The sequence below is a fragment of the Larus michahellis genome, chromosome 3, assembly GCF_964199755.1.
Source record: "Larus michahellis chromosome 3, bLarMic1.1, whole genome shotgun sequence".
NCBI lineage: Eukaryota > Metazoa > Chordata > Aves > Charadriiformes > Laridae > Larus > Larus michahellis.
This window is the reverse complement of record NC_133898.1, coordinates 58,346,636-58,359,826: the sequence shown is the minus strand read 5'-3', so window position 1 is coordinate 58,359,826 and position 13,191 is coordinate 58,346,636. Positions and strand designations below refer to the sequence as shown.

The following is a 13,191-nucleotide window of genomic DNA, read 5'->3' as shown; positions in this document are numbered from 1 at the left end:
AAATAAATGTAAGCAAAAGACTGCTAGAAATGAACCCAAAGCCATCCTGTTAAAACACTGGAAAACATGATGGAATGTTTTAAGCTGTATGCACCATACTTGACTAGGAGAATCATGTGACAACTGCATTGACTTCCTGTGTGTATACTGTTACAGGTAAGAGAGCTTATGTTTCTACAAAAAGCTATTACTGTTAATAAGCAAGTATTATAGGGCATGCCAAACAGGAAACAATCACTAAGACCATTTATCTTTTAATAGTTGACAATTTAACTCTCCTAAGTACCAACAGTGCTATAATTGATCATGATGTTCCAAGACAATAGTCGAAAACTGCAGAAAGCATACAGTTTCACTTAGTTGGGAATAATCTGTAGATTTAAGTATTCAGAGAACTGCTGGAAGAACAGAATCCATGGTTAAAGCCTACCTCTGAAATATCTCTGCAAGATCAATATGCCCTTACAGTACCGTAAATATCACTTTTGATGCCAGAATATCCTAAGCTACTCCATGAACAACACACTTCAAACTCCCCAGACTTTAAAGACAGAAAAAAGAATTTAAATGCGGGACAGGAAATTACACAGACTAAAAATACCTCACAGGGCAAGAACTTCGGAGTATGTCCCATGCTGGGGAGAAAGTCAAACCTCAGCACTGAGTATGAAAACCAAAGCTCCATGACAAGTATGAAAAAGCCATCTTTCTCCTTCAAAAAAAAGACTGCAGGCTAGAAAGGCTGGACTCCCATCCAGAAATTTAATTGAGAGACAAACCATTTCTGAAACGTTGTACACATCAGAGAGCAGTGTCTATGCACCCCCCCAGGATGCGATCCTTGTAATTGCAGAGACTAGAATCAGTAATTTGGGAGGCCCTTCCTGATAGTTTTAGCTTCCGCTTTATTTTAATCTGGGAGTCTCAAGCATGCTTTAGCAATGCCTGCCAGTCATTAAAAGCAAGTTTGCCCACAGGTCATTTCATACTGTCCCTCACACCTCAAAATTTACCTGGAGAGACACTCCGTGCAGGAAATAAGGTAACACAATTTCCCCTACAGGTTTTCACTTCCTGCATGAGGACAACAGTTTCTGCTATAGTTGTCAGTGCTCAAGTGTTCAGTTAAGAAAGATACTTCCAATTCCTTTCTAGCCCATCACCCTTTTCCAAACATCAAATGCAGCCCCTCAGCGTACAACCGTATATGACTTCTGACACAATACAGTTTCTCAGCTAAGGAACCCACCAACGTACACATCTTCCAAATACTTCTCCCACACATATTACGTGACAGACAAAAAGGTTTACTTTATGTTCTTCCAGCTGTTTTTGAAGGGCCTCCAAATCCTCTGCTAAGAGCTGAGATTCCATCTTCTGAATGCGTTCTTCTGTGACCGTCAGCCAGTCGGACAGCTGCTGCAACTGCTGCTTCTGGAGCTCCATCAGCACGTCATGCAGGCTGCAGGGGGAAGCACAGGCAGAGTTATTTCAGAAACAGTTTTCCTAAGGAAAGAGACTAAGTTCTAGTTCCTACAGGAAAGAAGCGAGGCCATTCACAAACCAGTTAGCTATTATCAAATAATACTTTCACCATTAAGCTAAGGAACACAGTTAAGTATCCTTGTTTCTTTCTCAACAAAAAAGTTAGTGAACTATGCAATTTGTACCAGGGATTGTTTCTTGCAACAGGGATCTGCTGAGAGCTGCAACAAAATGCAGTTTCTCCCTTGATGTTCATCTCTTAGCTTGATAACCCACAGGCAGGAAAAAATTCTTCTAAGTGTAGTTTATTTGTGTAAACATACATAGCTATCGACATCTACTATATGGTTTATTGAACTATTGAAACAGTATTAAAACCACATTTATTTAACTACTGCAGGTAGATACTATATACTTAGTCTGGCACATTTACATAACATAACAGTCACAAAATACAAGAATCCAGAAGACCCCAGTTATATTAGTTTCCTTTGTTTCACCTTGGAAAGTATGAAGAAGGTGAATTTCATGTCAAACTGAAGAGTTATTTAAAAAAAAAAAAAAAACCAAACCCACAAACATCTTGCAAATGGATGCGGACCAACCCCTCCGAGTCGCAGTAAGCAGCAGAGGCCGGCCCCACAACTCTAGAAGAGGTTGTGCAGCATGACTTACCGGGACTGTCTGTCCATGCTCTCCACCCTGAGCTCCTCCCAGCGGGAGTTCAGCAGCAGCATTTGCTCCTGGATCTCAAACTCCTCTTCGGGGGACAGATTTCCCTGGGCCACCAGCTGGTTTCCAGCTTGCAGAACACTGCCCACGCTGCTCTGGTGCGCAGTTAGTTCCATCATGAAAGCCTGGAAATGGTACAACCAGCCGCGTCACCACGATCTGTGAGCTCCAACAGGAGTTTATGAATTTGTAAATGTCCTAACAAATTGTCATGTTTGAAACAGTGCAGCAGAATGAGCTGGCACCATCAAACACACAAGCATGGCAGACCTGTTCCTCTCTGAGAAAAGATTCTCCGTGAGCTACAAAAATTCTGGAGCGAGTAAAACAGAGCTAATTGAGGATAAAAAGCTGACCACTTTAGAGAAAAAGCTGTTTGTAAGAAGATAGCCTTTGAACAAATGTACCAAGAAAATAAACCAGAAACTTATCTGTGGCCAACAGAACTTAAAAGAAGATCCTAAATGTACCATAGGAAAGCAAATAGAACCCTATAAGGTAATAACATTAAAAATTCACATTTTTCCTATAAATCCAAAACACCTCTTCCTTTGGCTCATGGCTTTAAAACTGTAGCACAAGGAAAAAAAAATTCTTCATATTGATCAGCATTCAGATTTTAAATTCAGTTGTACACAGTAAGCTGACACAGGAGAAAACTAAAACCTCTAACATGATGTTTGAAACTTTTAGCAATATTAGAACATTTGTTCAGACTTGGAACAGCACCAAAACAAAATAATTTGGAAACAACAATAATTTGGAAGCAACGACACATGTTTATGAAAAAAAAAAGCCTATGCTAATCGTGACAGGGGGACCACTGAATTAAATTGACATTATTATCAATTTCAGCATTGCCTTCATTTAACTGCAAGTGACATAAGGCTGACCAGGCTTTTTAGTAGTTGGCAGCAGTGAAGCAGAAAACAGCCTGGATCAGACTGCCTTTGTATTATAGACACCATTGAGCCAGCCACCAAAAGCTGATTAAAAAAATACATTAAAGTTTCAAAGCATATTCCACTGTAAATTCTCCTAAAAAGACCTATTTCACCTTTAAGCAGATATTATTTCTAAAAAAAAAAAAAAAAACAAATCCAAAAAAAACTGACAACCACACACCCACACAAAAAACCCCAACACACCACAAAAAAACAAACACCAAACCCATTACATTCAGTTAGAGGTGCTTTTAATTTTGAAAAAAGACGACCAAAAAACAATGGCAGGTTTTGGATAAGGTCTAGGAAATGGAAGTTCTGCAGCTCTCACACACGCACAAAAAACAACAAATGAATTTTCAAGAGAAGCTTACTTCATGGGTGGAAAATTGCTCTTTGACTTCCTCAACATCACCAGATATTTCCTCCTGTTCCCGAAATGCATCCTCAGCTGACAGCAACCATGTAAGAACTTCTTCCAGAGCAACTTGGTAGCTATCCAAGTCCATATCCACCTCCGTCACCGTGCTGGGAGTCTCTGCTCTAGAACTGCCCTGCTCCTCTTCAAGTGCTACAGCCTAGGCAGCCAAGAGAAAAGTGGTTTTTTAAGAAGTGCACAGAAGATGCCTTTCCAAATGATACTAAAACCAGAACAACACTAAGATCCATTTTAATCCTTCATAAAATTTTAAAAGTAATCATTTGGTACATTTTTAACGAGAAGGCCCACAGTCACCACTAATAAACTTCCATTTTAAAATAACAAACCTGGATGAGAAAGACAACTTTAATTTTGCTCATTTAACAGAGCAGTGGATCTTATACCCAAAGAAAAACCCATCACTAGCACCACAAGTTCTGCAGCAAACTCAGTTAAAGATTTTGGGCCACCCTCTCCAGCTTGCCAAGACAAATGAGAAAGATAAACAGAAGAAAGAAGCATAACACAGATGGAACTTTATACCTCAACACACAGGATTTTGTACATGAATCAGAAAAGACGAAAAAGAGGAAGATAAAACCACTGAAGTCCATCACAAAGATGCTGCTTCATATTTTCCCCAATTGCGTTGCCCAAGATAAAAGACACGTTCCAGAGATAACTGACAAGTGTGAAGATCGGCTAAAATTACAATTCAAGAAAAGCCAGGCAGACTTTTATGACAAACACACCTGCTGCACATTGAACTCTCCATCCTCACATTCCTGCTTGTATCTTCTTGGGAGGGTTTCCACCTCCCGGATGTCTTCCATGGTGACTTGCTTAGGAAGGACCTCAAACAAAGAGGTTAAATACATAATAATGGACTTTTTGTCTGGAAGCTGTACAGCAACATCTGCATCAAAAAAATAAAATATGGGGAAAAATAAATGAAGAAGCTGCTTTTCTAAATCATTACTTAGAATACAGTTAAGACTTTACAAATAGTGTAAATCACAGGTTCTCCTACATTTGGAAGTGAATTCACATAAAAAGGCATGATCTTTTTGAAGTAAGAACCCAAACCTGAAGTTATTAAGGAATAAAAACTGTTTAAGGAAAATTATTCTGGAGCATCTCCCAAGCACAAATGCAGTTCAGGGACAGTATCCCACATAAACAAACGCTTCCACTTAGGCTCTATCCCCACTCCCAGCATTGGTCAGTTCATTTTCTTACTTTTGATATGGAAAAGAGTTTCACTGACTCAGGTTCACTTATCTCTCAGTTTGAGTGCTACTCGTTCAGTTAACTTTTTTCTTAAGATAGTGATGCCTGAATCTGTAAAGTTTCAGAGCTTGTCTTACAGAATGAATCTTTGGAGGCTCACTTCAAAGCAGAATGACAGCTCAGGATTTTAAAAAAGGGCCATAAAAGTTTCCTGGTAAGCATTCCTGCCCGATAAGTACTCACAGCACTGGCAGCTACTACTACTCAGCGTGTATATAAAGAGCAAAAAATCATGAGCTCTTAAGCTATCCCATTCTAAATAATGCTCTAACTTCATCTGAAAAGCACAGATCCTTGTGGCAGAACTCCTATTAAACAAAGCCAGGGTACCAACTTCACCTTCTGTATACTGCCTGTGAAGGCTAAGTCAATCTGAACCTTAACATTCAAGAAGCCAAACCATACGCAAGCACAGACATACCCTTACCCTACAATTTACATTCTTTTAAACCCAAATTTAAGGGCTTGAAACAAAATGTCACAGCAAAAAAATGCTGGAATTTGTATTCACAGTAAATGTCAATAGAAGAAATTTCTTCCAAGAGAAAGCAAGAAAGCTTCAAGTCAAGTAAAATAACTATATCCCACCTTCAGGATCCAACAGTTTCTCAATTCCCAAGTGGTTCTTGGCTATGCTGAAAGCATGTTCCAGTCTCTCAACTGGGGACATCTTTATAACTTTATCCCAGCTGAAAAGCTCATGTCTAAAAGTAACAACAAAACAGGAGAGAAAGCAGTAAATTGTACCTGAAGAAAAAATTCCATACCATACAGAATATGAAGTTATGGATATGAAGGTAGCTACCTAAGTAATATAAACATACACACAAAATATAAACATAAATGCATAAAAAACGTGCTTTCTTTTTATGAGTGAGAATCTGGCAATTACAAACCAATTAACTGACTGTTTGTCCACAGCAACATCCACCTTCCATTCTGTGCATTCCATACACACACTCGTTGACTGCAACAGGAGATTAAATACTACTAACAAGAAAATAAATAAACTCTGTGTTTAAAATTTATTCCAGGACCAGTTCTCTTCAGCTATTTCTTTAACAGCATTACTGTTACACTACGTGCTTTCTGCATCGGGGTCTGCTGGGGAATCAAAAATCACTCTGTTCCTGGAGAGCCTCATTCCAAACTTGTAATGTGGCTCGGTGACCACCCCAGACCATCACAGCCAGGAACAGCAGCGGTCTCCACTCCTGCTTGCTCACCCTGCCCCACGGCCTTCAACCCCCATTAAAAAAAAAAAAAAAAAAAAAAAAAAAGCCTACAAAAAACTCATCCCATCGCAAGTGCTCATGAGAGCAAGTCACAATGCAAATCAGACCAAGGAGCTGATTGATTTACAGTGCCAGCCTTCACCTCATGTTAGTGTTAACCAAACCAGATCTCCAGTCCCGCTGTGCACCCAAAACACACCAGCAGGTCTCAAGAGGAAAGAGCAGAGCACGGAGCAGGATGTGGGGTCGGCAAACAGGGTCCCCTCCTAGTGGTACCTACGCCGACAGGGCATGATCAGCCTAGTGCTGCAGCAGCACAGCCATCAGACTACAAAGCCATTAAAATACTTCCCATTCCCCTGTAATAGCGGCTTCTCATTAAAACACTGCTATTGATTCTGCGCTTTATAGAACTTGGGGAGGAAGAGACGGGCTTGCCTTTAATTGTTTTAATACTTAATCCAGTTGTAAATTGATCTGAGAGTATCCTTTTAACATCTGTTGTGCATTACACTTTGTGAAACAAGAAGGCCATAAGCCAGCTGGGTCTGAGAAGCAAAAAAGCAGAGGGAAGGTGGGGTGAGCAGGAAAGAGATGTACAAAGATCCTGGTAGAAACTAGTAGAATACCGTACCTCCATGCAAGAAGAAACAAGGATAACTACATAGACTCACATAAAGCCTTAGCAGAGACTCTTACTCTGAAGAACGCATTGCAACAAGCGTATTGTATATGCACTACCTGCACACTGTGATAACACAAATTTTAATAGAATGTAATCTAGGCATTTACCTATGAACAAGAAAATTGTACCAATGAGCAGAATTAAATTCAAAGAGGAACTAAGCCAATATTAGGAAATGAAAGAGACCAGGCACAGTAAAACGTTAAATGTCCTATTACTTCATATAATTTTATTAAGTACTGCAAGTGTTACAAAGCTACTAGATATTATAGCCAAGAGGTAGCACTGCTAACAATCGTTGATAGACACATAAAGAGAAAAGCAAGCCACTAAACCTCTAAATGGGATACACAAAAATTCTCCAATATGAAATGTCATATTAAGCTAAATTAAAAAAGCAATATTGAAAATGCCCCTTAGGCAGGTGTCATGGTTTAACCCCAGCCAGGAACTAGGACCACGCAGCCTCTCACTCACTCCTCCTTTCCCCTGAGAATGATAGGGAGAAGAGGGAGAAAAGAAGTCGGGGAGGGGGAGGACAACGACAACTCATGGGTTGAGATAAAGACAGTTTAATAGAACAATAACAGAAAAGGAAAATAACAATAACACTAATAATAGTAAAAGAATATACAAGACACAAGTCGCTCTCACTGCCCAGTGAATTGGTTGCCAAGCCTGACCCGAGTAGAGATCGCAGATTACACATGCACCTCACACCCCCAGCCAACCCCCATTTATATACAGAGCATGATGTCTATGGCACCGAATATTCCATCGGCCATTCTATTATTCTGTCTATGCCCCTTCTCAGATTCTATGGGAAGCTGAAAAAAGTCATTGACTAGTATAAACATCACTTAACAACTAAACCAATATGCAGTACTGACATTCCTTTCATACCATATCTGAAAACGCAACAACCACTAGAAAGAAAATTAACTCTGCCTTAGCTGAAACCAGGACAGATGGGAAGCACTACTGGCTAGGTAGGCTAAATAGCTTTGTTGTCCTGCCCCAATCCCCTTGCAAGTGCCTTTTAAAGGTTCTCTTTCAAAGCCGACCTAAATTTAAACCCAGTTCAAGATTTCTCAGAAGTGTGAGGAAAATGGTGCTTCCCTGGCTAAAGGACTGGTGCCCGGGGACAGCAAAGCTGAATTCTGACGTTCTGGCAGCTGCCAGGCTCCCAGAAAGTGAGAATAAAAGACTCGGAGATCAACAGAGCCAGGTAAGTGAGAAAGTATAGGAAGCCAGAGGAAAGCGCAGTTACTCAGTTAAAGTTTTCAGCAGGGGTTTTTGCTACTTAACAGTGCTCTGAAAATGGCAGAGCTCTCAGACTTCAGATCGCGCAAAGCTCAAGTACATAGTCACAATGCATAAGGACAACAAACAGCCTGAAGCCAATTTTGCTGCTTCTCTCCTTCTTCCCCTCAGGTCACCTAGGACTCACTTGTGTCTAAAGTTGGCAAGTCTCTCCATCACAAAGCTTCACACGCTCAGCAGTAGAACTATGCCACTACAGGCAATTATGGCAGTAAGAAAACCACCAGTACAGCTCACACCATCCAGATAAGGGACTTAGTAATACTTCTGATGAGCTCCAAAGAGACCTTTGCTAGTATTGCTCTGCCTTGCAGAACAGTCCTTCCAAACCTTCAGGAGCCCTCAATGTGGTGCAGGTGCTCCCCACGCACCCGTGCAGGCTAAACACAAGCCATGTCTGGTCTACAAGGCACAGGGGTGTGTCAGGACAGGCCCATCCTGAAGTCAGCGATCCTCTGACAGAGCCTGTCATTTCAGTCAGCAGAGGCCAAACGGGCACTTAAGAGCAGAGAGAACAGCAGAGTCAAAGCAAACGTATGCTTTTGTGAACACTTTGTATCTGCTGGATGTAAATATTCTGGGTGTCTGTAAAGCATTTGCTATGGCAGACACCTGGTGGCCAGGAGGTCTGGTTAAATTCTAGATATTATAATACCATTACAATGTTAAAATGGTTATAAATGGTTATTAATGGTTAAGAACGGTCAACCCTTGCAACGCAATGAACTGACTTCATTTAAAGTACATTGGATTAGAATGGATTGCCTAGAAGCAGATCTCAAAGAAACTTAAAAAAAAAAAAAAAAGACTGGTAATTTTCATTGGACTCTGTAATGATGATTTCTTTAGACTACCAAAGAGTTCTCCAATAATCAGAAAGAACACAAAAGATTTGTGCAAAGAAGCTTTAACAGTATTCCTTATAAAGTATAATGAACAAACTAATGAATACGCTACGGACACCTGAAGTATTCTATTACCCTTTGATTCTTCTGCTCAGCAGTTCTCCTCAAAGAACCGCATCCATTGTATTTCAAGCAACATACATTCAAAAACTAAGAAAAACTACAGTGTCTGTCTTTCTTATTCCTTTGTTTTGAAGCTTCTGTATCTTTCTACTAAAATGATACAGCAAACTCCGACTGAAGAAACTTTTGCCTTTGCAGAGGAGGGTGGGCAGGAGGAAGGAAGTAGAGGGGAAGGAGGTGGTCAGCCTCCCCTGCAGAGACCTGTTCAGCATGTTTGCTGTACCATGCATACTAAGCGGTACGTAAACCCACTTCAATTAGCAAGCGTGCATGCATTGCAGGAACTGAGAGAGTTACACTGCTGCCTTGGCTCCACCCTTTGCAAGGCTCTGGCAATATCCCTCCACTGTTATTGTTACCACAACAAAACAAAACAAACAATGAATCACAGAAAAAGACTAGAAGCTGTCAAATGCTCAAGCAAGAAGACATGGGGAAAAAAGGTGCTTACTTCTAAGCTCTCAGTGCTTACTAGGTCTAAGATAAGCTGTTTGCCACTTACTTGTGTCTGTGGATGACAGCATTAAAGGCAAGTCCATCTGCCCAGCTTGTGGTGAAGTTCAGAACATTGACCTGACTGTAAGGTCTTGTGGATTGCCGAACCCAGCTCAGCAGGATCTTCTCACTGTTAGTCTGCTGCAAATCTGACATGATGTTCTTCATGACATCCTTCACCTGCAAGACAGCAACAACTACATGTTACAGACATGTTCTCTACTTTTCCTGCTTACAAAACCTTTGAACCAAGCTGTTTCACAAATTGTGAAAGGGTCTTTCCCATGAAAAGCTATGAATCAAACTAACTCCTCACATGAAATTTGGGAATAGGAGTCTTCAGGCCATCTATGTACTCTACTGATCACAACAACCAGTAATGCTTCATGTAATAATGACACATTACTCTTAAATTAGGATCCTTCCCCTTCTCCGTGCTGCCTACACTAAGCATGGGCTATAATATTTCCCACTGCCTTGTGCTGTGGTTCCACCAGTAAACAAACCCCAGAAATACAGCTTGCGCAGGTTTTCTGCAAGAAGAGCACATCTGCTCAGCCACATAAGTAGTCCGCTGTTTGGGTACTTTGCATAAGAACCCATCAAAGTCTCTCCAAGTGGATTCAGTGATCCTCCCAGGTACTGGATAAACTAGAAGCAATTCAATCTATGAGACTGAGAAACAAATGTGCAGAGCAACATATAAGATGCAAGCCCAACACTGCTACCTAGATAGTAAAAAAACACCTGCTAACACAAGTGCCTAAAAGCCTTGAGGAAGGAACATACAGTGCTTCAGCCTGAAAAGCCTCTCTGCAATTAACACCAGCAGGAACTAAACCGAGAGACTGAGTACAACCGAGCGCATGCGAGAATACATGTCGCAGGAAGTAGCCAATAGACAGAGATCAGAAACCAAACACTGGCCTGCCTTTATTTACCAGCCCAAAATAGAAGCAGTATTTTCCGCCACCAAAACCCCGGGAAGGTTTGTGAGAATCCCAGCAGATCAATGCACACAATTCCTGGAAAGGAAGAGATCTCGCAGCAGCCTCTCACCTGCCAGTGCAAGATAATGCTCCACAGCAGCCCCAGCGTCAGCTTGTGATTTCCATCAACGATGTCAGTTCCTCCAATATTCACCAACTCCACCTGGAGAGGTTGGATCAACTCTATATTAAACACTGTTATATCACAGCTTCAAGTCCCAACCCCACCCCATATTCCTGGCTGTCCAGCCACATACTATCAAGTGCTCTGAAATAAAAAGTTGTTAGAAAGAGAGAAGCAGAGATGACAGAGTACTCTCTAACTGAATTTGTCATGACGACTGCTTAAGGAACATGACAAAAGATGGCACCAAAGAGGATACTCCACTGGAAGACTTTTATCCTTTCCTCTAATATACAGATGCACGCCAGCAATCAACACTGACCAACAGAAATGAAAACATGAAGAATCTGATATTAAAAAAAAAAAAAAAAAGAAGTTAAGCAGTCCTGCTCCAAGACACCCTCAGAGATAGAACCATGAAAACCAAAATAAGAACAGGATTGTCCTTTGCATGAACCAACATGCAAATGGGACAAGTTTATACAAGGAGATCAAAAGCTCAAGGGAAAAATAAAATTTTCAAGTTTCCCATATGCATAGGACTCCATATAGACTTGGTGATGGTCTAATTGAGATCATTAAAAAGATAAAGACGAGAAGAGAGACAAGGAAATTACTTTAGTAAGCAAGAGAGCAGGAGAGGCTACCCACTCCTGCATCAAGTATTCAGCCCTCAGAAGAAGCAAAGCTTAGAGCACGCTCCCAGACACTCATTCAGTGCTACTTTAGAGTCTGAACTCAAATGGGGCATCAAGTCTCCCTTCAGTCAACGCAAAGAAAGCAGCACTAACTCTGAACCTCCTTTTGGAGGGAACTAACAGCAGCACCCTGCATTAGTCACCACCATGCCTATGGAAATCGGGCTAGGAACAGCTGCCTATGGCAGAGAAGACAAATACTTCCCTGGGTGTATGTACACATATAGCAGATGCTGCAATGCACTCCCACACAGGGCAGATGGTGAGGCTTCATTCTTGTAAATAACCTGAGCCAGAAGCATCCTTCAGCCCAGGGGCAAGCAGCACAGTGAATTGCACCTCTATAGGGAGGAATTTTTTTCCCTTTTCTCTCTTTTTTCCCTTTTTTCTCCCTTTGTCGCCCCTGCTTCAAAACAGTGTTATCCACAGTGCCCACCAGAAACATCTCCCAGCTTATACTAACTCTGAGAACTGCATCTGGGCATTGATTAGGATCAGAACTGATCATAGAGGAAAACCCTGCGCCAAGGAGCTGGCTAGCAATTAAACAATACGGACAACCAGAGGACAGTAACAGAGCCCGTACTCTGGCTCTCCATGGATGTAGCCTACAGTGACAGAAAAGACAAGAACAAAGTTTCATTTTCTTTTAGATGATACTGCTGACATGTAAGAATATAATGGTATTCCATGAATATTTTTCCTCTTATCACACAATCACAAGTGGCTTCAATTCTACTTTCAGATATCATCTTGACAATTTTCAGTTCCCCATAGGTCTCTTGGTTAGGAAAACCAAATTAAAACTGTGTTGCAAGATTAACATAGAACCACAAATTACACTTCAAAGTACTAAGGAAGCTTGTGGATTGTCCTCTCCCAATCTTTAGAGCAGCTGAAACAATCTTACAGCAATACTCTTTGCAAATACCAGGCATGTATTTTAAAGGTAACTGTAAATTAAACAGGCAAAAACAGGCCAAAAGAATCACCAGTGTGGATCATTAAACAATGCACTGGAAAGCGCGCCAGAACACAAGGAGCAGAATGCAAGACTAAAGGTGAAGGGCACAAAAAATGAAACAATTACATTGCAAGAGCTTTTTTCACCTCTAATAGAAGAAAAACACTCCTGAGAATGGGTAACAAAAACTTTTCACATTTTTTAATCGCAGGTTAATAATAATAATGTATTCCTCTTGCTAGCCACACCATACACAAAAGAAAATACTCCACATGTCCATTTGTGTATTTTAATGATTCTGAACTAAACCAACGCTTTGCAGGATGCAGCCAGCAATCCACTAGGATGGTGAGTGGACTACTCAGACTTAAGCAAAGATAATCAATAAAAGACAGCTGACAGTGGACAGTCAGTACTACTGACAGGAGACTGATAGTGGCTACAGGGAATGACTTCCAGTGGATTTTTAGTAGTAGTAGTATTTTTAAAAACTTGAAATTCATTACTTAGAACCATTCTGCTCATCAGATGGATGAGGTTCATGGGATCACTTGAACAGCTACACCCTAGGCTTATCTGATCCTTGCAATATATATTTAAACACTTTTATAAATTATTTCACAAGTTATGAATATTCTATAGCCCACAAACTCTCAGGCAACGGAATGCAACTGCTTCTTGGTGGACGCCTTTTCCCTTCATCTTAACAAACACACACTTTCTAATGAAGTTAAACAGTAGGTATAAATCATGTACGTGACCTTAACAACCTTCAGCT

At 40.8% G+C, this 13,191-nt stretch overlaps 1 protein-coding gene across 4 annotated transcripts in view; it reads right to left on the bottom strand.

The window, feature by feature from the left end:
* The window catches only part of UTRN (utrophin), a 391,420-nt gene that overhangs the window by 298,350 nt on the left and 79,879 nt on the right, over positions 1-13,191 (bottom strand). For all 4 annotated transcript variants that reach the window (XM_074580341.1, XM_074580342.1, XM_074580339.1 and 1 more), the window contains 7 exons: positions 10,698-10,790; positions 9,646-9,818; positions 5,461-5,576; positions 4,335-4,498; positions 3,536-3,739; positions 2,161-2,342; positions 1,312-1,462 (listed from right to left, as the gene is read on the bottom strand). In XM_074580341.1, coding sequence (XP_074436442.1) covers positions 1,312-1,462; positions 2,161-2,342; positions 3,536-3,739; positions 4,335-4,498; positions 5,461-5,576; positions 9,646-9,818; positions 10,698-10,790 — 1,083 coding nt within the window. The remainder of the gene's footprint in view (positions 1-1,311; positions 1,463-2,160; positions 2,343-3,535; positions 3,740-4,334; positions 4,499-5,460; positions 5,577-9,645; positions 9,819-10,697; positions 10,791-13,191) is intronic.